The sequence below is a fragment of the Rhea pennata genome, chromosome 6, assembly GCF_028389875.1.
Source record: "Rhea pennata isolate bPtePen1 chromosome 6, bPtePen1.pri, whole genome shotgun sequence".
Classification (NCBI taxonomy): domain Eukaryota; kingdom Metazoa; phylum Chordata; class Aves; order Rheiformes; family Rheidae; genus Rhea; species Rhea pennata.
In genome coordinates this window covers 32,105,376-32,132,614 of record NC_084668.1, presented here as the reverse complement: position 1 = coordinate 32,132,614, position 27,239 = coordinate 32,105,376, and the positions used below count along the sequence as shown (strand labels likewise).

The 27,239-nt window shown below is 35.4% G+C and overlaps 2 protein-coding genes across 2 annotated transcripts in view; one reads left to right on the top strand and one right to left on the bottom strand.

Moving 5' to 3' along the window:
* Nucleotides 1-3,185, top strand: part of DNAH7 (dynein axonemal heavy chain 7) — a 114,747-nt gene extending 111,562 nt beyond the window's left edge. Inside the window, exons 62-64 of the mRNA XM_062579422.1 lie at nucleotides 884-1,061; nucleotides 2,415-2,518; nucleotides 2,919-3,185. Coding sequence (XP_062435406.1) covers nucleotides 884-1,061; nucleotides 2,415-2,518; nucleotides 2,919-3,125 — 489 coding nt within the window. The 3' untranslated portion in view covers nucleotides 3,126-3,185. The remainder of the gene's footprint in view (nucleotides 1-883; nucleotides 1,062-2,414; nucleotides 2,519-2,918) is intronic.
* A 3,228-nt stretch (nucleotides 3,186-6,413) lies between these two features.
* Nucleotides 6,414-27,239, bottom strand: part of SLC39A10 (solute carrier family 39 member 10) — a 38,101-nt gene continuing 17,275 nt past the window's right edge. The window contains exons 3-10 of the mRNA XM_062578810.1: nucleotides 26,028-26,229; nucleotides 19,449-19,618; nucleotides 18,288-18,506; nucleotides 16,793-16,913; nucleotides 15,078-15,446; nucleotides 13,163-13,243; nucleotides 11,150-11,340; nucleotides 6,414-6,572 (exon numbers count right to left, since the gene is read on the bottom strand). Of these exons, the coding sequence (XP_062434794.1) occupies nucleotides 6,414-6,572; nucleotides 11,150-11,340; nucleotides 13,163-13,243; nucleotides 15,078-15,446; nucleotides 16,793-16,913; nucleotides 18,288-18,506; nucleotides 19,449-19,618; nucleotides 26,028-26,229 (1,512 nt within the window). The remainder of the gene's footprint in view (nucleotides 6,573-11,149; nucleotides 11,341-13,162; nucleotides 13,244-15,077; nucleotides 15,447-16,792; nucleotides 16,914-18,287; nucleotides 18,507-19,448; nucleotides 19,619-26,027; nucleotides 26,230-27,239) is intronic.

The window sequence follows — 27,239 nt, the reverse complement described above, 5'->3', positions numbered from 1 at the left end:
CATTCCCAGGGCAGAATCCAAGCCAGAAATTCAGCTTGTACAAAGGTGAAATTGCCAATACCTGTGAGAATGCTTATTTTTCTTTTTGTGAGGAAAACTACTTGATAGTAAGATGGTAAGACAACTACTTCAGTAACCAGTGTAATTCTCCACAGCAGATAATCCTAACAAATTTGATTTTTTTCTGAAATGAGTATTCTCATCTCAAAATCTGACATTGGCAACAATCAAAAAAATGTCTTCATGCATGCAGTAAGAATTGACAGTTACTATAGACCTTACATGCATTACAACCAAAACCAATGAATTCTAGCATTATTTCATCATTTTTATACAGAAGCCTCCATGATGTAAGCTATGAAAAGAATTTGTTCTTTTCAAATCACTGGAGGTTTAATTAGGTCATGTTTTTTCATCATGAGATCATCCCTCCTCATCTTCAACTTGCTGTACATACTTCAGATGTGTGACTTTGGCCCTGGAAGGGAAATAAGACAGTTTTAGAAACAGCCTGCAAGAAAATGGTTAGAGCTCTGCCATCTGCACAGAGAAACAAAGATGAAAGCTGAACAGCCTCTGATAATGGAGGAGAAAAAATGAAACAATCATTTGATGAACTTCCATAGGTGATGCATGTTTAACAAAATACATTCACATAAACTAAATATTTCCAGGCAAGACAGTGGTTTTTTTTCATCAGTTTGTGACATTTTTAACAACTTTGGATGTCTGCCATGCCTTTTTAACAAAATACTGCTGTTTTCTGAAAGAAAAAGACAATTCTAGATTCACAAGGCAAAATAACTTTTGATGCTTTCCTGAATACTGTAATAAATAAAATCCAACTATTTCTTTTCTCCTCCTCTATCTTTTACTGCTGCAGGAGTGGTATGAAAATGGAACTCCACCAGTCTTCTGGATTTCAGGATTTTTTTTCACTCAAGCATTCTTAACAGGTGCTCAGCAGAACTATGCCAGAAAATACACTATTCCTATAGACCTACTAGAATTTGACTACGAAGTGCTGGAAGATAAGGAATACAACAGTGCTCCTGAAGATGGTAAGTAAATGTATGACACAATTACCTGCCTATGCTGAAGTTATCAGAGGTTAACATAAATTTGCAGACTCAGAATTACACAATTTGTTTAATGAATTTAGTTGGAAAATATACATACACTACGGTACTGTTAACCTCCCCCAAAAGATGCACAAAAAATGATGCAGCAAAATACTATTTAAGTAAGAAATTACTGTTGACATTAGTTAACTTCCTACATTGGCCTGCAGGTACAAAATAACACCAGAAGACTCTCCTTAGCCCAGACTTTTCCACAAGAGATCAAACTTTCAAGTGATATTTAGCCTGCATTTTCTTTTCCTTTATTTCACTCCACAATGCATGTGCCTGAAGACACAGAGTCATCTTCCTAAGCCAATGAAAGCAAGATATTTAGTAGAAGAGTTATATCTGCTAGCTTAGTTATCCATAGGAAAAACACAGTCCTGCTGATGAAATCTAAGATGCAGTAGGGGACTGCTTTAAGGGGAAAACAAAGTGTTTTTCAAACCACTCTACTATATGTTGCTTACCTTAGGTTCCAGTTGCAGATACTTTCCTGAGCCTCCCTTTCCTTAGAACAAGGCGAGATTAAACTAAACAGTTCTCCATACTCTTTTTAATATTCTTCTGAGGACCAGTTTGACTGGAAGTTGTGTAAAGAGCAGCTTGGCAGGTTGCCTGGGAAATCAACATCTTGTTTGTTTCAGCTGGTTCTGTTGGGCAGGTTTATTTCTTGTTTCAGAAGTTCCAGTTTTCAGTATACACAGGAAGAAGGTGGAAGTCTGATGAAAAACTGATGTTCAACTATTATTTTCTTCTTGAGTTAGAACTGATAGAATGACAGCTGTCATAAGATACTTATAGTTTACATTTTTAACCATTTAACTCTTTCAATGAACTATTTCAGACAGACATAAAAAATGTTTCACTGTTTATGTTTCAAATTACCAATGTGAAGACTGTTAATATTATCAAACCTCCAAGTCATCCAAGTTTACAATATATAGCATGTATGCACAGAAGACTTAGACAACTATAAAATGATTATGCAAGTGTTTTGTACTTTGGAATAGCTTTTAGCCTCACCCAACATGAAGAAAAAGTTGGGTAGATTACAATATTATTAGACATTTTAAGCTTATATAATGCTAATCATAATAAATTGTAATATAGTACAAGACTGTTACATACTCAATAAGTTAGTTCATCAACATTTGGAAGACAAAGAATTGACAAAGGCCCACACAGACTACTGACCCTTAGCAAAGTGTGTCACATTTGAGCTGCTGCCCTCAGCTAGAAGACATTTTCAGTTTTTGTGTAACACAGTATCTTTTACAACTGATTCAGGGGTCTACATTCGGGGACTGTTCTTGGATGGAGCACGCTGGAACAGACAAACTAAGAAGCTAGGAGAATCTTACCCGAAAATTCTCTATGATACAGTGCCTGTGGTCAGTATCTTTCGTTTGGTGATATCTTCTGGTAGTAACTACCAATAAACACGGTGGGATCCATATTCTACGCTCTAGTCTTAAAGGAAGTAATAAGGTGATTGTAAATACTCTTTAAACTGAGTTGAAAACATCTTGTGTAGAATTAGAAATTAAGTTTCTGAGAGGAGCAGAGAATCCTCTGCTAATGATGATGGCTACGGGGGGGGGGGGGTTGGGATTGCTTATTTTGGGAGAGAATCAATCTGCTAAGGAAGAGAAAATGGCAAACAGGTTTTCAGGGCTAGCTGTATAAAAGCAAACAAAACCAAAATGGACACTGTCAAACCACATCGCACAAACCAACTAAGTCTCCTGATTTTTTTTTAACTGAAAAAGATTGTTTTATTTTCTGCTGCAGATCTGGCTAAAGCCCTGTAAGAAAACAGAGATTCCACAGCGACCAAGTTACCTGGCCCCACTGTACAAGACCAGTGAGCGAAGAGGGGTCCTGTCAACTACTGGCCATTCCACCAACTTTGTCATTGCAATGATTCTGCCTTCAGACAAACCAGAAGAACACTGGATCGGTCGGGGTGTGGCATTATTATGCCAGCTTAACTCATGAATTTACCGCAATTTATTGAGGCTCATTTTCCAGTTTGCTTATAAAGGATGCACATCAAGCCTTAAGTATCACTTGAAATTAACATATAAAATGAGTTTGTTTACAACGTTGCATTTGTGCCTTTCATGACATTTGAAAGAATACACCAAAATATAAAGGTCTACAATGAAACCTTATAAAAGCCAACAAGAAAATCTGCTCCTTGAATAATTTTATTTTCTGAAGGCTCCTTATAAATAAGGAACATATACATAAAATGAACACAACACTGTTGACAATGAACAAAACAGCATTTGATCATTTCCAGCTTTATAAAATTTTAAAAAATGATTTAGTTATAACAAAAAGACTCATAGCTCAGCAAATATCTTATAGGACCATAATCACATTTTTAAACCATAGACTCAATTGTTAATAGGGGTGGGTGGGGTGGGGTGGGGATCACACTGCATCTAGCTACTACAATATTTTCTAAGCATAATCACAGCTGATTGAATGCAATGTGATCTACATCAAAATTCATATGGGATGTCACACAGTGACAGCATTGTAATATACAAGTAACATCTATGCCCTCCAACAAATACAAGTTAAATGAGACTCTGGATTCAAGCAGAATGGAATGTTGAAGTCAACTAGAAATGTAGTGGAATTCAGACTGTCTGTTATATGACCTAAAACTGTACATTAAAATGACTTGGAATTCAATACTGGTGGAAACCTATAGAAGAAGCTACAGCTGTTAAAATGCTCTTCTTAGCCTGTAATAAATACTAGAAAATGAAAGGGAAAACCCCATATTTAATACAAAAACTGCAGTACCTACCTTCAATGACCATGTTTTTCCCTTGTCTGAAGATGGTCTTGGGGAAGAAGTTAACTATTTTCCTATAGAGGCAGTGTATTAAGCTATAACCACATTTCAACTAATACAAAAGTAAATATACTACCTGAAATAGTGACATCTTCATTTGAAAAGAATTAAAAGACATCATAAACTTTAAAAAATGATTTGACAAAATATCAATTCAACCACATAATGACCCCCCCCCATACTTGATAGAATTAACAACATTAACATTAATGGTCACTCTAACACATAAGCAACATAGGTTATTTCAGCTCAGATCCTCAGGTCGCATCTAAGTCTCTGAAAATTGTACTCAGGAACCTAAAACTTGGGCTCCGTGGGGGAAAAAAAAAAAAAAAAAAAAAAAAAGTCACCCAGGATTTTTGCACTGAAGAAATTCATCTGAAATTTGCTAATTAGGGCCCAATAGTACCCCTGTTTAAAAAACAAAACCAAACTCGCTCCCTCCCCCACTAAGTTGAAAGCATCAAATGACTGCATAAATGGACCCTGGGCTTTTGGCTTCTTCACTGAAGAAGCTACACCCTTCTTTGAAATGGACCCTTAATACTGTTTCTTGATACTGCCTTAGGAAAAAATACTGGCAAGAACCAACTAATAGCTTTAAAATATACGAGCTGCTTAGTAAAAGCTAAATTACCAACGGAAGCTTCAAAAAGCAAAGGGCTGCAGGAAACACAAATAAACTTGAAATGGAATGAAGATACCAACTGGCTCTTGTAAAGGCATTAGGATTGGTATGTTTTAGCAGCTACACTGGCATCGAGCGGACTGAAACAACATGGCACGTAGTCAAAATACAGCTTACCTGGCATACACACACATAAAAGAAGACAAACCAAGTATTTTAAAAAAGGCTACTACCATGCTTAGGACTGGTACTACAGAATGAACTTGCACTCCTCACAAACTCACTGTTTTTAAGGGAGATGGGTACAAGAAAAACCAACTCATATCTGGCAATAGAAACATCTCAGCACATTCCAATCCAGGACAGCTGATTCCAGCAAGTTAAGGCCCAAATTTTCCATCTATCCTTCCAAATTACACACACCATGGATCTATTATATCTGCTTTTTAATAATCTAACTTAAATATCAAAACTGTAAAAAAAAAAAAAAATTTTATAGAAATAAACTGCTTGATGCTGGAAGTAGACATCTTCCTACATACTGTCTTATTGCCAGAAATGGCCAGTGCTATAATGTCTGATACCAAGGCATTGTAGAAACGGATTTGATCTGATATTACAGTATTGTAAATAACTCATCAGTACTGCATACACAAGAGCATAATTTAACCTTTGTGCCCAGGTTCAGTAACTAGCATCTTGTACTTCAGACTGTTTTAACATAAAAAGAAAACATCCCAAACTGGAAAAAAAAAAAAAACAAACAAAAAAACCAAAAAAAACCCCAAAAAACACCACATGGATTCGCTGTTAAAAGAGAGTTTGCACAAATTCACAGCCACAAATTCTTCAGTAGTTTAGGTTGCAAGTGGCACACAATACATGTTTAGCATCTGTAAAAAAGAACCAGAAATACCTCAATAACTCTGACATCAGGGATTTCCCCAAGCTAACACTAATTCTAATGCATTTTGCATTTTCCTAATAATATCAAGGAATGAACATCAAATAAATTTTAGTCAAGAAAACACTGTCAAACTGATCCTTGAGAGACCATAGCTCTTTGCAGTATGTATTGCAACAGCCTGCCTTCTTACACATGAAGTTTATAACGAGGGAGTCAGCTTAATGTGTAGTTAAAGAATTTAACAGTGCTTAGGATTTTAAATTAAACTAGCACAGTGGATTCCAGTCATGTTGTTGTAAGATTCAGTACTTGTCACTACTATGCAGAGAATACAGCACAGGAGATATATATATACATATATATATATATATATATATATGTGTGTGTGTGTGTGTGTATATATATATATATATATATATATATGTACGTATGTAAAAATACATATATGTGCTACTTAAGCCTTATGTGGCACTAAAAGCTTACTGTGGTTCTTTGCAGCGGTATGAATTTCAGCTGTAAGATTTTCTGGGTTCTGTTCAAATGTAGTATGAAAGGATATTTTCCCAAAAGAGTAGCTCCTTCACTGTATTTTTTTCTTAAGCAAGCAAGCATGCTTCCTACATAGCACACTGAATCCATTTCTCATATTCAGTATTTCCTAATTGTCTGTCACTTGAGTTTAGAAGATGCATTGGGTCATCATATCTGATTTTAATTGGAAAAAAAGCAAAAGGTAATCTACATAGAAATGAATATACTGTACTTGTGTAAGTAGTGCAAGCCATTGCTCTTCCTCTGAGCAATGTGCATACAGTAAAACAGTGCAGACTCAAAGCCATACAGTAACATTATTGTAACCACAGTGATTACCAGAGATGGTCAAAACTGGATGTCAAGTACAATTTTATCTTCATAGAGGGCAATCACCAGCATGATGGCAAATCCAAGAAGCAGGCCTAGATTCTGAAGAATGAACTGCCCCACAGGACAATAACCGTGCTCTTCATTATCTCCATCTCCATGAAGCATTTCTGGCAGCTAAAATGAAAAACAATTTAGAAAAAGTCATTTCACTTCTATTCCATTTATATAGTGACAAGTTTACAAGGTAATACCAATCAAGAAAAACACCCCAGGATTCAGTTAGAAAAATAATCCTTTAAGAAACAGTTAAAACTCTACCAGTCAACTACTACATGTTACAAAAAACATGGTTTCAAACAAATTATGTGTTTACAAAGCAAAGTGAACTACGCCACAGCCTTTCCTTTGGGCGTTTTTTTAGCTTTTATTTTTTGATTTGACTGCACCTTTATTTGAACTTCAAGTTCCTCAGGATAAGGACCCACCCAGCCTTCTTTGAATTCTACTCTTTCATGTTCTTTTACTCAATTAAAATCAAGTCATGCTCAAATAAATGTAAGAAGAAGCTTTGATTATTGGTATAGTAATTACATTGCTATAAATATACCCTTATATTGAAGCATTTATAATGACTGGTATAATTAACTTAACCATTCATTTGCTGTTATACTACCACATATTCATATATTTCCCTTATAAGCATGGAAATAATAAGGCACAACCTGTATGTGACAAGCAATTAAAGAGAAATTCTATGTAAATCCATTAAAAATTCTGATAGTTCTGGACTTTCCCATCTATGAAGAAAAGTCACATAGTACTGAAAACACCATCAAATAATAGGAGACTTGGAGTATGTAAAAATAAATCGTAAGTAGTATTTAACTCCCATACAAAACAAGAATAATAAAAATGCAGCACAATCAACTGAAATTCAAGAAAGCATGAGGTAAACAAAGAAATTCCTTCAAGGCACACTTAGTATAGAAAAATGTCAGACGGAACAAAGATGCTCCTTTTTTGTGTATGATCCAAATAGAGATTTCAAGCACAGCACAACTCTCTAGAGCTATTTATTGTACATAAGCTATAACAGTTTTGATTATTCTGAGTACCTCAATACTGCACATCAGACAATGACAAATTATCAGATCATCCGATCTGCCAAAAGGATAAGGACCCACCCGATCTTGTACTTCTGTATTTCGCAAAGATGCAAAAAGCTGCCAATTAATTTGACTTGTTGAGAATTTAAATCTCTATTAAAAATACACTTGTCTGAAAAACGTTTACCACTTGTAGAATAGACCCGACAGCCTAACTGCAAACACTATAGCACATTATAAAGTATCGTAAGTCATTAAGGACCAGAAGTAATCATAGACTTTGCACTACTGAAGATTGCCAAGCAGTTCCTCATGTTGGCAGGCAAGCTACGTTGAAAAAATGGATTTGCAAATCTCAGCTGTATTCACCAACTAATAAAAAACCTAATTAGAGAATTGTGCTAGAATCGTTTCTGTCAATTTTGGGAGCTGGAAGAACCACACATAATTCAAGCTTCAGAATCAAGATCTACAGAGACATACTATTGATATTCCAAATCTACAGATATTCTTAAAAATAATCATTTGGGCATCTGTTTCAAAACCTGGACAAATCATGGTGCTCTACTTCCAAAGCTCGCAAAGTTTCCAGTCATGGACATGAAAAGGGAAAGCCTGATTAGCAGAAGTGGAAGTCTTAGTTACAGACAGTCACAGCTCTGTCACATATCCCCAAAGCTATGGAACTGAAGAGCAATTAAATTAATCCCTTTAAGACAGAAACAGAGGTTATTTACCACTAATCAGTATTATGGGCACACACATGCCCCATGGCTCTATTCACGGTATTTATTTTTATGGCTACCCTATCTGTAGAGGCATGCTCATGCTGCTCTTTCTTGCACTCGGAGCAAGAATATACAGGGCAGAGGAGGTCAGCACCACTTCAACTCTCGCTCAGCTACACAACCCCAATGTAGAGGGAAACCTGGAAGGTGGAAGGAGGCTGTGCACCCGAAGACCTTGTTACTGGCAACCCTCCCTCTCCTTCAGTCTTAGAGATGGAGCCCATGAATATCAGCACTGGAGGAACCTCTCACATACTCCCATTTACCTGACAGCAAATCACCCTCAAGTCCCCCATTCAAATAGGAACAGCATAACTGATCTACACAGGATTGCTTGAACTCTGGCTGCCTCTGCAATGGCACAGTAGTTAAAGGAGTACAGGGAGAACTCCACATAGGCAGAGATGAAGAAAAAATTTTTCAGAGGTGCCAGGTACTGTTTGAGATCTGTTGGAATGTACTCTGATGATGGAGAAAAGGCTTCACCTTAGCATAATTGTAACGGGCTTTCACATTGCCAGTTATCCAGTTTGAGAGCGTCTGTGTTAAGATTACTAAACTTTTTGTTTTATTAACTTTTATGTGGAATATATATTACATATAAAAAAACAGATAATATAGTAATAACTGAACAAAATAATTATATAATATATTCTACTATAATTATATATATAATCATTATACATACACTAAAAAACACAGTCACAACAAGTCAACCATATTTCAGGGACCATATAAAGAGTCTGGTACTGTCAACATAAAAACAACACCCTCTTGAAGATGAAGCTTGTAATTTCTGCCCTAGAGTTATGAGGACTGAAAAATATGACAGATGCATGTATTTTCCCACAAGATGACATCTTCAGGTTTTACTGGGAAAGAATTTAGGAAAACCCAGTGTACCAATTCAAGGGAAGGAGGGAGGATCTTTTTGATTATTCTACCAGTAAAGATCACCACATGGAACAACACTAGAAGTTACAGAAAGCATGAAGGGTTCAAAAAGTCATGAGTTCAGTTAGATTCTACTGCAGAAGAGAATCCTTTATCTTCAGAAAGGATGTAACAGATACATTTCAGGACAATCAAATGCAAGAACATCAAAAGGTCTATTCTCAGTGAGCTGGGTTAAAGAACGGATAGAAAACTGCAACTAAGCGGACCTCTGTCAAGCTAGGGAAGAATCAAATTCTGTTCATCAGGAAGTATCAGATAATAAAAATGCAAGGTCTTTGAGAAGGAAACAGATTATGGAAATACCAAGACAAAAACCTAGTCTAGTTTTCAAGTGTGTCATGCTGGGTGTTTCTTACTCTTGTTTAGAGTCAGACCATTGGGCCTTGACTACTTGGGTATTACTGTCAGTAAGAATTTCTGAAACTTGGGAGAGAGGGAGGGAGAATATGTGTGCACACGTGAAACTGCTAAGAAAACTGGTTTAAAAATAGGGCAGCGAGCACGAACATATGTCAGTCAGCAGAACTAGCAGCCACTGCACGCCAACAGAGCTACCAGATAAGCAACAAAATCTCTGAAGAGATTGGAAATGAAGCAAATGTACTGTTTAGAAGACTCCAGAACAGCAAAATATGTCACTTTACCCACAACTGAGAACTGAAACAGACTGGTCCTCACATATCAAATACTTCCAAATCTCTACAGATACTATGAAGTCTTTTTTTTTTTTTTTTTTTTAAAAGTCTCCAGTGGATCATCATGTAAAGCCTAAACTCCAGTTACATGTAAGTATTTTTGTATTAAAAAATATGTAGCCACACCTGGTGATCCAAGTATCAATCTAATGATCATATTTAGTCTGTTTGAGTAGAGAAATTACAGCTATCATAAAGCTTGCCTTTGCTTTAGATGTAGGTACCAGGAAAGAGCATTTTGTAAATGTAGCGATGGAACTCCAGAGAGGCATTCCACAGACTGCAGAAATGCAGATACTTCTGAGAGAAGCATCAAGAGCCACCTGAACACCTGCGAATTAAAGCTTTAACTAGAAGTAAAACTTCTGGTCCAGCTAGTTAATAATTTTATAGAATAAGAGATCTGTCTTTACAATCCACGGAAGTGGCTTTGAGGTATCCTTTTCTTTATATTTAAGCAGGAAGAATGTCACACAATACCCAAAAAATAAAAACTGATCTCACCATCATTGTATTGGGGCCTAGGAAAGAAAAAAAGTGAGCAAACTGGTTTATTTAAGTGCAACTCTGAAGCTCTTTAAAAGAGAAATCAGGATTAAGTATGGACTAATAACACGTGCAGAAGTATATTACTACTTGAAGGATACGGATGTATGGTGTACACTCACTAAATGAAACATACATACAAGCTAACTCCTTGAAGCAGCAGCATGTACTCCACCATGTAATTTTTTAAAATCTTATCACCACAAAAGCAATGTTTTATCAACTGCTCTTTCTAAAGGTTAAAACTAAGCTTTCTAGGACTGAATATATGTAAATTAAATTTTACTGGAGAACAATTCTTAGTGGATTGAACCGTGGCATCTGATGTCCCATCCACAAAACAGACTATCATCTTATGTTTATTAGTGGGAAATGTGATTATCTGTCCCAGCTCACTTAAATTTTTGTATTTTAATAAAAGTTATGGACAGGCTTCCATAGCAGGAAATCCAGACAGGCAAGCAACTATAAACTTTGCTACATCTCTCAAAATATTTGCAACCTTTTAAAAAGGCACAGAACAGGAACAGTCATTTACTGTCTACAGATATTTCATTTTGTATCATAACAACAACAAAAAATTCCACAGTAGGTGCAATGTCAAGTCCTAGGCTTTATTCATGAAATACAGAAATAACGTAGTATCATTATAATCTTACCATATCAACCAATGCCACATAGAGGAACATGCCTGCAGTGACTGCAAAGATCCACAAGGTGATGTTATTGGCATACTGTCCCACAGCCGTGCCTATCAGCATCCCTATGTAAGCCATCATGGCAGACAGGAGGTTGTACACAATGGCTTGCTTGACTGTCATACCTGCTTTAAGCAGCACAGCAAAATCACCTAAAATGGGGACAAAACACAGTGGTTTAGTATCAATGTTCCTTAAGGGAACAAGTAGATATGTTAATAGATACATTTACTGTCTCACCAGTCCAACACACTGGCAAAATATAATGTGCTACACAGGCTGAAAGTGAGAAAGGGCAACAAGATATGACAGTTCTTTAGTCTTCTAACTATATTTATGTGCAGCATGACCTTGATAAAGATATGATTTAAAGATGTCTATTCATCAGGCTGATTGACAGAAAGGCAACAGGGCTTAACTGGAAAAGGCAGATGGAGAAATCCAGATGTGATCTTTCCAGAGAACACCCTGTGCATACAGACTTGCCTTGACTCCACAGAAGTTGTTCATGGCACATAAAAATTCATGTTTAGTCTCGATCAGTACCTGTGAAGACTCCTCTTATCTACATATACATTTTACTAATTCTAGAAGAGTTTCATGGAGGCGTTACTGCCCAGAGAAAATGCAAATGGATTTGAAAAATACAGTACTATGAAAAGGAACAGTTACATTCAGAAGGAGAGATTTTACACTCATGCTGAATCACAGTTGGTTGGTTTGAGACATGTCAAGTTAACCTGTGTTATTTTGAATTCAGGCCATTGTTACTAAAACTACTGATAGAGGTAGATGTTCTATAGAGACCTAAACTTTCATCTTGTTAACCAACTCCAATAGTTCTACTCTCCTCCGTGAATATACGGAGTGAAAGATGACATCAAGCCACCAGGGTAAATAAATACAATATTCTCATGCCAGGTAATACTAGAAGTTAACTGCTCAATCTGAAATGCTCAACCAAAATCAGAAGTATATACAGTGAGCTCCTACTCACCTCTTACACAAGGTTAATTTAATCATGCTAAACTAGAAAATAATCAGCACAGCAAAATATATTACAATCCTCTATATACTCCAGCAGTTTCACTTATCTCTAACTCCTGTACAGCACCACCGTCCAACCACGAACACTTCCTTTATTACGTCCCATTTGTTCCCATTACTTACCTTGTACTTAGTATCTGCCTACATAAAATGATTTTCATTCATTATCTCTAAGGGATTTTGAAGTAGTTATTTTACCTTACCTTTGAACATTCAGGGATAGTGACTCAGCAGGTAAGCAAATTTTGACCACATATAGTTTGATCTGGCACAATTCCAGGTCACTGGCAAAAGGAGTCTTCTCTTCCTAGTGGTTCTCTCACTACTTTGATACTGCACTAATTTCATGTGATGTGCCTTATGGCCCATAGGATGACAACAGTTTTCATCACAGTTGAATCTTCAAGAAGAAATACTTCAAAACAGGGGGAGGAATCAATGGGGCGAATGAGAACGCCTACAGACTTTATGTAAATAATCACTGATACCTCCTGTATTTAGTGACTGTGTGGTACCAAAGCATCTTCTCAAGAGCTCCAGAAAATGTTCTGCTTATTAATTTAACTTTTTGTAGCCTGCCATAGCATATGCAACCTTTTAAAGACAATCCCACACAGACTATTGTGAAACTCTGTACATAAAATGCAGAGGCTTAAGACTAAAATGCAATTGTATGTTCCTAAGAACATTTAAAAGACCCGTCCTGAAAGCTTCACAAAATTCATATAGCTAGATTCTTGCTAAAATAATCCTGTATTAACATTTTTGTTATATACACTGAAAAACAATATTGTTCTGTTACTGTTTAAAATTCTGATCACCCCAGTAGGATCTGCATTGTACCAGTCTTATTGGAAAGAACATCACAATAGCTTTTAGGTACATATTTTATACAGACAAAGAGATCAAGTTTATGTAATTAGTTACCTAATTCATGAGGAAGCTCATGACAAAATACTGCTATAGATGTACTAATTCCTCCTGTCAGTCCAGCACTAAAAGCTGCTCCTAGAAAAATAAGATTCAAATTTTTATTTTACTATTTTCAAGTCAGTAAATTTAATCAACAAACTTCCTGAGATTACACCTTTTTGTTAGAATGCACGCTCTAATGTTGTTTCATCATGTGTGTGTTCTGCTCATATATAAACTGAAAATACCGTAAGTCTCCTGGATGTGCATTACCAGTGAATACTTTATTACTCAGTTCATCTGTAAGGCAAATCTTGAGAAAGGAGAACACAGTTGAGGAGAAAACACAGATATACAGGCAACAAGCTAATGTTCTCTAATAACAGCACCACTTTTACATCTTGAAGAACTCAAGTACATCGGCCTAGTAAGTGTGCACAAGTGCAACAGTCCAGTTCTTTTCCTTCCATACTGGAAATTCAAATTAATATTTAGCTCATAAGCTCTCTGTTGTTTTGATGCTTATTTCTAGAGTGCACACCAGCTACATTAATAAAACTAACTTGGAAGATAATGAGGAAAAAAACATAAATCTCTTTAAGTAACTTATGTGTACGCCAATTAAATTCAATCAATTTTAAGTTCATATTTAAGTAACTCTGATACGAGAAAACTGGTATTAAGTGGAAAAAGGTGGCACATTTTTAAGACAGAGAGGATATTTAACTTTTCTTCAGAAAAGCATGCATTCCCCAACATGATATACTCAAGTGATGAATAAATGCTTTTCTAAAATCTGTATTTTCACTTATAACATCAGTTGTTTGGGCTCAAGACATGAATATTCAGAAACAAGAGTTTTACACTGAAGCTCTCAACAGATGGTGTAAGGGTTCTCTTGGCTTTATAAGCCACTGTTTAAATGACTTACCTATTCAACAGCAAAAATGAAGCAGAAAGTTAATTTTTAGGGAATTTATATTTTTAGGAAATTAACTGGAGAAAGCAGAGGTATTGTAGGCAACTTCAAGGCCCTAAGAAGTAGCTTACCTCTCATCCTTCAAAATAGGTAAATCTGTTCCTTCTACCAGTAGTTTGGGGCCCTGTATACTCTATAACTATCTACCTTACTAAAAAATTCAAATATATGCACTTTAGTACTTCCCCTACCATTTTTATTCCTATGACATCTATTCAAATTAATATGCTTTGCAGTTCAACTGACATATAGAGATTTTTGTGAATCAGAGATATATCATTACATCAGATGATGTAATAATAATCAAATCTGTAAGGATTCCAATTTCTCTGGTAGTTCAATTTCCTCTACATTTAGTCAGAAATCAATCTAAAATGACAATAAACCAAAAAAAACTTTGCTCAAACAGAAATTATGTTATCTTAAGTACTACTTTTTTTAATTTTGAAAACCCAACAATTATTCCTGACATATATCCTGACATATTATTTATTATTATCCTAGTACATTTATTATTTATAAATAATGTATCTTAATAATTAATAGAAATGATATAATAAATAAATATTATTATAAATAAGAGAAAAAGTAACTTACTATTTATTATTCAAAGGCAAATACTTAGACCCAAACAACAAATATATATTGCTGGTATTCCATAATTTACGAGTAGTCTTGTCTGTACCTCTATCTATTTGGCAAAAATTGCTACTATTGCTAACATCAATACAATAATCTTGGTGGAAATAGTCATAGAATATTAGCAAAGGGATAACTACTATAGCTGACGCTTTTTTTATTCCTGTTCTGAAGAAGGTTAAAGAATGCCTTGTTTAAGCATCCACAGGAACTAACTTGCAGCCTTAACTGTGATCACTGGTAAGTACAGCATTACTGAAATTATGCAAGGTAATAAGAAAGTGTTCAGAAATACCTACTGCTTTTTCTTACCTATTGCTAAGCCATCACTAAAGTTGTGAATGCCATCTCCCATAATTACCATCCAAGCAATATTAGCTATCCCAGTATCTTTTAGGTCTTTTCCAGAGTGACAGTGGCCATGGGAATGATGGGAATGTTTGTGATGCCAGTGGTGACTGTGTTTCCTAGCTATTATTTTATCTTCGCCATGGCTGTCATACTCTGAATCATGGAGATCATGCTCTTGAGCAGCGTGTGAGACATCATTGTGAGAACGGTGCACGTTGTTTTCCTCTTCTACAGACAAGAAGTTTTTGGGAGGAGATTCCAGCTGGCCATCTAAATCAGTTAGTTCAGTTTCATTAAGTCGATCTTCGGATAAAACTGAGTCATCTGCTCCTACGTTGAAGTTAGTTGAAAGATAGTGCATTAAGTTTTTTAAAAAATACTACCAGCAACTAGTATATAATTGAGCTAAGATTTTAACTGCTTTTCAAAAGCAGAAATATAAAGTATTTTAGCATAACCCAATCTAAAAACTGTTGTTAACATTCAGCCAAAAAAGAAAGATCTCTCTCATTGCATTATTTTTTAATGATTTGCATACACAGCACTCAAGTCTCCATTACAAGGCAACAGCTCAGTACACACAGTCAGTTTTAGCCTGACCTAGGTTTGTACCTGTTACTTTGCTGCTTGCAAAATTTACAGTACAACACTGAGGGGGGAGGAGGGGGGAAAGAAAAAAAGAAAAGTTGCCAAGACTATAATAACATGTCTCATGCTGCAGATGGAATCCAAACTGCTAAGCAAACTAGTTATTCCATGTACATGCTCATACAAATCACTAGTAAACCTTCACTGGAACACACTAGGATCTGCAACTGAATATGAAAGATCTTTAAAGTTTCTGTACTACATATATTGCTGTGTCATATACTTGTGTCACACCATGAAATTCTCTAATGTAGCTCATTATTCTGCTAACATATTAAAGCCCTTTTTGCAAAGAAATACAAGATGAAACAATGCAGAAGGCAAACCAGTATGAATTTTCAGTCTACTGATATTTCTGAAGTATTAATAAATAAAATTGCCAATCTATGCCCCCAGGAAACAGAGAGTTGTGGAAAAAAAAAACAGTTCTGGACAATGAAGTTGTTGTATCAAAATAATTAATCAAAAATACTTCAGAGTAAAAAAAATATACAAATGCTAACTAGAATTAAGAAAAACAGGCACAGAGTATCTATTCAGTAGACAAACTGTTTATCTAGCAACCGGCTTTCTAACATCATTTAGAGGCTGTTTAATGAGAAATGGAATAGCCATTCAGATCAGTGGCAGTGGCACTGCAGTTCAAAATTTATATTCAACACAGGTTTCCATAACCTTTAATATGAATTATTTACTGTTCGGCTGAGTACACTTTCAGAGGAACAGTGTTAGAGAACCAGTTACATAAGAAGAGTACTCTATGTCATTTGAAGCAAAACTTCTCTCATCACCCAATAAAGAAAATGAAAACATTTAAAATGTATGTACCACTCAAACACAGCTGAAAGTGTTTCTTTGCTCTATTTCAATTACTACTGTTTTACATCAAATTGCATTTCAAGTTCTAGTAAAGCCTAGTAAATCTTAATAACAATGATTTGCATAGTAGCAGCACAACTGTGAAAGAGGTTATATGCCACAATTTTTCTGAATCTTGTACTCAGAGAATTCTGAAAATAAATGTTTACCTGCAAGGGGTTTGAGCTGAAGCCAGTCAGCATCTGGTCTGTTATTTAATTTGTGATCTGAAAGTTTCCTTCCAATTGGTGATTCTTCAGTCTGTTTTTTCTTGCACCATTTCTGCTTACTCTGCAACAGGAAACAAAGTTAACATTTAGTCTGTAAGGTGGTACTGACAAAAAAGATAAACTGAAATGTTGTGACAAATCTCTTAAAAATAAAGTTATTCTCTTTAAATGTGTTCAGCAAGTACAGGTCAACCTTCGTAAGGCTCATCAGTCAGATCTATCTCACTGAATATTCTTAGGTATCTAACATATGTACACACACATGCACACACAAAAACTCAATTAACAGAGAACTTAAGACATGGACTTTATAACAAGTAACTTTATGACATGTATACCGACTTATTATATTTGCCTATTTTGTTTAGGAAAGCAAACATGCAGCAAGAACAGGTCTTCTATTTTGTTCATTCTTAGTGAATTTTATACTCCTGTAATTTCCTCACATTTTTCTTCAGAGAAAAGCTTGCTACTTCCTTGTCTGCAGCGCAGGCAATAGAGATCACAGATTCGCCAAAGCAGTCTATGGGATTCAATTAATTCATTAATCTTAGAGAAAATATGTCCAATATAACAGTTTTTATCTGTATCAGAAGACCTAAGTACATCCTCCAACACTGAAAATCTTTTCCTACTGCCCTGCTGAAGTCAGAAACTCTGATGTGAAACTAGAAAACCTGAAATCTTTTCTCACTCTTCTTGTGACAAATGGTTTTAGATTTGTCAAAATTGTTTCCTCAAAAATCACGTGGTGGAGACAAACAGATGCTAAACAGTTATTCAGAATGATTGTTTAATGAATCGGTGTTTTCAGTGGCTTGAATTCCTACCTACTATCATACTCCCTCTCAGATGCTCTCCTTTTATACCATTGGCATGAATACAGCGTAGCCCTACTCAAAAAAAATTCAATCCTTTTCAGGGAAACAAGTAACAATTTGATCGGAAATTTGTAGAAAGTGGGAGGTCTGCAAGTCTCGGTATTTTCCCATGGCGGAAAACTGAATACCTCTGTTATACTAGTAATGCTAGCTAATAGTATATAGTTAAGTTTTTTGTAAATTGACAGTTGTCTGGTTCCTATTACTAGTTGTTTCTTACATATTTCCATCTATAATTTTTCCAAAAAGCTCAGTGCTTTCTGGTGAAAGAGCTAAAATCTCATCTACCTAAGTCTACCTCCAAATATAGCTGACTAAAGTGACCTGACTTCACCCCATCAGATTTCAACTGTCTTCACAAATTACTTCATTAGCAGGTATGACTCCCCCCGCTTTTATCACCCATCACCCCCTCACGTGAAATCAAACGGAACACGAATTAGCAGCACTTGTTAATGCTTACAAAATAACAAATCATCATACAGAAAACTTATTTACTTTTAGTTAAGTTCAGCTATCGTGTTTTTTAAATAGCAGGTAGTTTTACTGCTTACCTTTTGTTTATTGTAATGCTTGTACATTCTTATACAATGTTCAATGATGAACAAAACATAAATGCCTCCAAGTGCAACAAGACCTTTCAACACTGGATCATTTTCTTCTAGAAAGCCTTCAGTCCCTATTCCATGTCCATGAGCATGTCGATGAGAACGCTTGTGTTCATGAATGTGACCTTGCCCATGATGGTGACTGTGGTTGTGCCCTCCATGTGACTATCAGGAGAGAAAACAGTAACACTGTGTGACCTGATACTCTCAAGTAGACTGAAATTACTCCAGGCTTGGATGACAAAAAACATAACCTTGCCAGAATAGTACTACCAAAAATATTTAAAAAGATGCTTTTTATACAAATGCATTTTACCAGAGAAATTATCAGGGTAATTTGGGAAGGAGGAGAAGGGGAGGAGAAAAAAAAATTAAGCTTCGATCTCTTTCTGTCATTATGCTAGAAAAGATGAGACTAGCACCCAGAAACATCAAATTCCCACTGGCAATCAAATTCATGAACTCTAACTATTACAGTCAATTACAGCCATTAACTCTGATCTGAAATACAGAGGTTCCAATCTCCCCTTTCAAATTTATGTTAAAATTTACATGAAGAAAACATTTACCCTTCTTCCTCTCTGTAAGAATTTCAGCATACTGACAAAAATTAAAAACAACTTACCTTCCCTGGAACTTAGACAATTTCTTGATTAAATATGTGAAAAACTAATTTCTCCAAACATGTAAATTCAAACAAATAAAATGAATAGTTTACAAACAAAACAAAGCAGAGTTCTAGCTCAAAAAAAGCTAGTAATCAGGAAGCTGAATCCCCCTGAAAAACTTTTAGGTGGTACTGATATACAAGCATCAGTAGGTAAGGGATAGTTACACCTGCTAAATTTAGAATGCTCTTTTTTGGTCTCCTCAGTTGATTCAATCTTTCTCAAATTATTTTAAGTAACAATGAATATACACTTATATTTCTTTAGAAAAGCACATTTACTCCGTTATTAACCAAAAGTCTCAAATACTATTTCAGAATGTCCCTCAGTTAAGTCAATCTTCATCTGCATCAATGCATGTCTATATATTGACATTTATCCAACAGCTGTTTGTAAATTTTATATCCTTAAATTAGAGTAGGAGCTAAGGAATACTTACGTGTGGCAACAGATGGAGTAGTGCGTCTCCACTCATTGTTCCTACAGCCAGAGCTACCAAGAAAGTTAGAAGAAATTTGAAGCACCATTGGTTAATGATGGGAATCAAGATCACACCTAGCAAGGAAAGCAGGCTAATGACGGTGATAGAGATGATACCACAAAACCAGGCTGTGGGAAGAAATGAATATAGAAAGGTTATCAGAACAATACTTGGAAAATCATTAAGACTGATTAATGACATTCTACTTTCTCTTAAGATGACTTTTCTTTAACCTAAGCTGCGCATTTTTTCATTCAAAAGATGCTGAAAAACAAGAAGCCAGTACTCAAGTACAGGGCAAAACTTATACAGGCTTGTTCACAGTGCAGTATACTGAAAGAGATTAGGAGACAATCAGCTAAGAGAATGAGACAGCCCAGCAATTATTCCTAATTCTAAGTTACAGGCTTACTTCTTCAGCCCATTAATGTAATGTAAAAAGCAAAATATTTCATGCTGGAGCAAAATGATCTTGCATACTTTTCCAACTTACAAGAGCTCTCAAGGCACTAATTTTTATTTAACATTTGTTTTTAAATGAGACTGATGTAAAACTTAACTGGAATAAATAAATATTTCTCCCTCTTCGTTAGAAATACTATACATGGTTAGGCAATACTCTACATCTGTTTTGAAACATACATTTTCAGTTTTGATAAATAAATAAGGCTCAGACTTTGACAGAGGAACCTTAAAAATAAAACACTAGAATAAGTAAAGAGCTGAAAGCAATTGGTAGCAATAAAAACAGCATTTATTTTTTCTGAGGACCTCTGCATTGTCGTCATTAGAAGAAAAAGTGGTAATGGAATAAAGTACACTTAATGTAATGCCATTAACTAGCAAAGATGCCCAAATTTCTATACGACATAAAAAGGAAGAATTACGTAAGAAATAGATCCCAGGCGCAAAAAGAAACAGCCTCTTGGAACCAGTATCTCACCCTAATAACATCTTTTTCCCATCTACTTTAAATCACTAAGGCTTAAAATTAAAATATAGTGGGTTGGTTTTCTTTTTCTTTTCTATTTTTTTTGCTTTCTCTCCTTCAAACTCTCAACTTCAAAAGAACACTAAAAAACTGCTTAACTCCAATATCACAGTTCATATGGTTCACAGTCCCAAAGATGGGAACTGTCAGTGGCTACAAATTTTAGGACTTGACTCTTTTCAAAAATATCACAGCAACATACTGAAAGATAGAAATGTATTTCTGTTACATAGTTACATAGAATTATTAAACTAATCAAGATTCATGCACTGTACTATCCATAAAGCTAGTTAAACCTTAAATGACCATTGCCATTGTAGAAAGCAATACATTACAATGATACAGAGAGGGCAAACAGCTATTCCTATTCAACGATTTTCACTATAAAGCTCTGTTTTACAAACATTTAACTGTTTGGGCCCTCAAGCTGTTTTTTTTTTCTTTTCTTTTCTTTTTTTTCTTTTTTTTCTTTTTTTTAAGGTTAAGGCTAAGGTTTGGCCTAAATGTTTCAGGCACTTCCATTTCTTTTCCTGGCTTCATTCTCTATCAAAATACACATTTTGCCAACTGTAACAAAAGCTAGCAAATTTTTATTTTAAAATCATCAGCATCTTGACACTTTGTTGTAGGATCCAACTTTCGTTACGCTTCTGAAAGTCTGTTCATTTTTGATTAAGTGCAGGGGGGAAGAGCGAAAAACGGGGGGGAAGATTGTAACTTGTTCAGTGAATTCTACATTTTAGCAGGCAAAAGTCTCAAGAAATCTATCTGCACTGACAATACCACATATCAGATCTAACAAAATTTTCTTTGCCACTAAAACTGTGGCTTCTGCAGGCCAGGTCAGGGTCAATATCACAGCTTATGACACCTGTTTTATGTAAAAAGTTCGTCCCTATGAAGGTTGTATCCCTCATTCTACGGCGTTGCAGGAAAGGAAACAATCTAATTCAAATGCAAAGGCTTCAGTAACACATCATCCGAGAGGAACTGAATGGAAAAAATTTCAATATATTGGAATGGATATTGATACTATGAGGAAAACTGAGTTGGTGGCAAGACAGAAAAGAAAAAAAAAGAAACAGAGACTGAGAAATAGGAATACAAAAATAGGTCTAGACTGCAAGCAGAACCCTGCAGATCAAAAGACTATCACTACATAACTTTGGTTCATCCCCAGAGCAGTTCAATCATGTGCACTGGATGAACAAGTCCTGCTGAAAGAAACAGTATACATGGACAAGTAATTCAATATTGTAGCATAATGCGCATTCACAAGCAGCCCAAATTGAAGCTGCAATGCCATTTGGCAGGACACTGGATCTCCACTCTGGACATAGATATTACGATACTAAGTTCCAGGTTAAATGACCAACAGCCTTACATGGAAACCAAGAATGGAAAGGAGATTATATAAATTGGCTGAAGTTTCATGCATCATAGCATAAATTTGGCAAATGCATCTCTGATGGGCTTATGTACTCTTACAAATGATACAACATCTAAAGATGGAATCATGATTAAGATGAGGCATGTAACCATCAGAATGAGTAATCTGTGGAGTTAACCTCTGAAGCTATGGCCTCCAGCTTCTGTCTGTATCTGTTCAAACTCTTAATAATGGCATGGAACTAGAATACTTAACAATGGTATGGAACCAGAATTACCAGCAAAAGGCTGCTGTTGAGTCTGAAGACAAAAAATATTATATGCAAAAGTACAAACCCAGATTCTGATAAAGTTACTGTACTATAGTGTCCAAAACTCTAAAATATGGAAGTGGAACTAATATGCAGCATTATGAACACTGGAAGAGCTCTTCAAAGATGTTGATGCATAACAATCCTAGGAATGCTATATGAAGCTTGGTCAATGAGGTGAAGTTACTTTTACTGGGTTATAAAATATTTCTATAGAAAAACCAGAAGGCAAGTGACCCAACAGTTTCTTCAGTAAGGGACCTTTGTTGAAACAGTGAGTAGCAAACACCAAATATGCACAGTTATTTGTCAGTCAAAACACACTAAAAGGATAATAACATGGATTTACTGGGAGGCTAAGAAAGATCAGCTACCTGCAGGCTTTAAGAAGTAAGCTAATAGAAAGACTGTGTCGAATCAAAGCCTTCCTCAAGTTAGGGAATGGTAAGTTCCAGGGAAAGCTGACATCTGCATAGCAGATTTACTGATTTACAATATATACCTGCTCTGAAATGCTTTTGAGTAACAGCTCTAAATTGTCCTTGCCTGGGAAAAATGACTTGTCCTTTACTTGTACTACTTCTCACTGCTGTTGCTTTTGTGAGAGGTGAGAATCTCAAGTCAGGTAGAAATCACAGTATTTTGTATGCAAGTAGATGAAATTATATCCTCAAAATCCTTGCATTTTCACTAATATGCTTCTTTGAGATGCAAACATGGTTTTACTCTATAGGTACATAACACAAACAGATTAAGTGACTTTTGACAACATGGTCATTACAGCATTCATATAAACAGTGAACTGATTTGGAGGAACTGAATTAAGCCATCAGGATACCATCAATTGTTCATAATCAATCAGTCTTAGAGCTTAAGATATAGGAGAACTGAACTTGAAAAAAACGCAAGTGGCAGAGTGTCCAGTAATTGTAACCAACATAAACTCTCAAATAATTAGAAACTGTAGAAAAAACACTGTGATTCTCAAATATGGAAAACTTACTCTGCTGCCCAATTTGAAGAATGTGCCTACTTACTGATTCTGATACTGATTCTTCATTCAAATGAATGAAGAATGAACTTGAATTCAAATGAATTCCAAGATCATTCAAATTCAAAAACTAAAGCTTGCATGAAAAGTTTTACTGGGTATCCTGTATGTAGAACATACTTCTCTAAACAGGTGACAGCTGTATGTCAGCAGCTAGACAGCCCAAATAGACTCTTGGTGACCACTTAGCAGAGTGAGATGCTGAGATTGTGATGGAAAGATGGAGGGGAAAAGAAATCACCTGTATCACACAATCCTCTGCTCTGTTAAGCATCTAGAAGTCCAGCAACCACAAAGAGACCAGCTTGATTCATAGCACAGTTTACATTTAGTTGCTTAGGAGCTGTCAATGATAATAGTGCCACCTCTTTTAATAGGCACCCTGTGATACCTCAAGCAAACAGATAAAAATACTCAAGAGACAAAAAGAATCCTTGAAAATCCTCTATTAGAAGGTGATATAGAACAATCTGCAATTGTAAGAACAAATCCCCATATGGTTTCACAAGTTTCTGGTCATCAGTTAATTAAATTACTTTAGAAATCTGAATCAGACCTAATCAGACCAAATGAAAACCTTATAAGCTACTAAATGGGAATAGAAAAGGGTCTATAAATGTTTTTGAAAGCTTTAAAACTAAAGAAAACCACTCTGTATTCTCATAACTTTGACAAGCATTTCTATTTAAGAATGCTTACACTAGCTTAGGTAAACATAGTTTCATTTCACTAGGATTGCACAACTAGCTAGCTACTGGTTAACAATTACTCAAAGACTGACATGAGTCTGACACCTCCTGCAATCCCCAAATACCAGCTAGGATTTGTTTTTTTGTGATTCACTTTACTTAACAAAGGAAGACCTTTATTACATAACCTGAAGTCTTACTCTAGTTAGTAACACAGTATACTTGAAAGTTTTATGAAGAATGATTTATCATTACCTAACCAGGCTGACCTGTTTCAGAGGTTACAGGTTACAGTTTGTATTCAGAGCACAAATAACGAAACTCGAATTTTTACAATTAACTGGCAAATGAGTTATTTATACTCAAGATATCAGATGTCATAAAACATGTTAAATGTCCCACAATAAGCTTCACTTATTTTGCAAATTGGGTCTCTTAAAATATTAAAGGTCTTTAAACTTAGTTATTCATCAGCTTCCTTACTCATTACAGAGAAAGTGAATACATTCTTTTAGAAAGAAGCACTCATCTGTAGAAACTTCCTAATTAAACTGGTTCAAAGCATGTGCAGCGTGGCAGTTTTCTATGTGGTTTCAACTCTTTAATTGGCAGAAAATGCTTAGGGCCATTCTACAAATCCTCTTGGTAATAAAAGAAGGGTCAACTCTGACTAAAATGAGCCTACTCCACAAGACAAACGATTTGCTACCATATATCGGATTTTTGGTTTACAGCAACCTTTGAACAGTCAGTGAGACAGCAGCTGTGTCACTAAGGGAAATTTATGTACAACAAGTTAATCTTTCCTAATGATGCTGCAGTCATTAAAAATAATTACCAGTAATGCATTCTTTCCAACAGGTACTAATATCCATCAAGAGTAATTACTTCAAGTTTGATTTCTAATGATGCTAATAGGCATGTACACACTAATCAATATTCACAATTAGGAATGTTTTTATTTTCAAAACAAGGACATTTTCCCAAGGTTTTTTACATCTCAGTAAAACAACAGTCAACAGTTTGTCAACAGTCTATATATGTCAACAGTCATTATAATTTATGGATGATAGCAACGGTAGACACAAATTTTAAAAGTATAATCAGTTATGAAAAACTATAGTAAGAAGAAAAGAAGTCAACTGACTTTTGCTCAAGTTTAAAAAAAAATTAGATGAAATAGTGCCAGTGAAGGATTTTAACTGAACACTTCTAATATGCTCAATACTGAAAGAGTGAAATAAAATATTTTGATATTCAAAGTAAGAAAAGCAAATTACTATCAGAAATTGCAGCTTAAATGTTCTTGCATTTAAATGCTCCTGAGTCTTTACACTTCTTAAGTTTCCTAAAATTTTGCATGCCAGTTCTAAAAATTTGTGTTACTGCTAGAATATAAAATTGGTGAGACCTAAAATTTTATTTTCCAATGAATGAACTGCAATGAAGGAACTGTTTTTTTTCTAAATGAATATATTCAGCTCAAATTTATTAACAAAATGTGTCAAAGTCAGTCTACATTCTTCTAACCTACATACAAACGTACTACCTTAGTCACACTAAGAGAAAAAGACACAGTATTCTGAATGAAAGAAACAGTACAAAGTGTAAGTGGACTTGCTCATCCCCTAGAGGTGCCTCTATTTCCAAAGATTCTGTGTGTTGCTGACACTCCTACTACAGGCAAGTCCAAAGTCTGGAGTTAGATGGAGTGAATCTAGCCAAAATGGTTGGGGCACAACTGTTGGGTCTCACTGACAGAGAATAAAAGAGAAAGAAAAATAAACAAACATAAAAAATAAACAAAAGTGAAAACAGTAAGGAAGGATATAAAGCTACAAGAAAAAAAAATTATGTCCTCCTAAGCTAGAGAGTCAGGTAGCAAAAGGATCATATCACTGAACAACAGAACGCTCCTTCTGACTTAAAGGATCATACTCTCTCAAACTTCTTCTAATGAGTATGTTAAGTTTCAACCATTTCTTTACAGTCAGTGCTAAGCTGCAGAGTCTTTCAAACCATACCATTTTTCTTTTCAAAAAGAAAATAAAAGTTAGTATTTATAATGCGAAATAATTTCAAAGGCCTCAGATATTACACACATACCTGATGCACCTGTTTTATCTTTATTCTCAATCGATGAAGTTCTATTTTTCATGAAATCTTCAAGCTCATCGTAATGTACAATACAAAGCCTTCTCTCAATCTGGTATAGCAGAGCAGGACACATGTATATAAACAATTCAGGAGATATTGGAGAGCTGGTTTCCAGACCATAGTACCGTAGCAGCTGGGTAACATTTAAGCACTGCAAGCAAATGGTACAAACAAATCAAATATGAAAGCAATTACTTGATTAAAAACTAACTGTGGAAAATTTTGCATATGATTTGAGAACATGTAGAGAAGGAGAGAAATTCTGATGCGCAACTTTCCATCAATGCTGAAATATGTCTAAGCTGATCTAAGTGATTTTCAAGGGGGGAAAAAAAGGCAGGGGAGAGGGGGGAGGAAAGAAAATTGCACTATACAACCTAGTCCCAAAAACCTATACAGCTTTTGATAAACGTCAATGAAAATGACAGTTGCATATTCTTCAGCACAACGTAGGACAAATAATGAAGGAAAAAAACAGAAAAAGAATGGAAGACATAAATCCAAATTAGTCTTTTTAAAATTTCTCTTCCTCCAACCCACTATATGTTTTGAGCTTCATTTTTGAACAAATCTAAAAATTCAAACTCAACACGCACTCAATACTGCATTATTCTGACTGCTATTTAAAATTAAGAAATCAAACCATCTTGCTTGTAGAGTTAACTGTGATGGGGAAGGAAAATAAAGACTTCTGGTACAAGTAAGGAATGCTGAAGGGAGAAATGGAAGAGCAGCCCTACACTGAACACAGAATTACAGAAGTTACACCTACCTTGCTTCACAGTTGTTTAAGACCAAGAAATTAGAAGCATGTTGAGAAGATACATGTTTCTTTTGGAAAAGAGTTCAGCATTTTCCAAAACCATTATAGCCTTAGGTTCAGAAAGAAGTCCAAAGATACAGAGGACAAAAAGGAACTTACAAATTTGGGGAAAGAAAAAAAAATCCCTGTAAGTAGGATTATCTTAGAAATCCTGAAGTATCTCCTTTATACAGAGATAAACATGTAAGATATTCTCAGAAAAAATGGATGATAGGTAGAAATGAAAATCAGTAAGGCAGATTCAGAACTGCAGCCTCTCAGCGTATTCACTCTGTTACCTGTATTATGCAACCATTACAAACATTTCCTATTGCTTTATTTGAGAGTATGCATCTTCC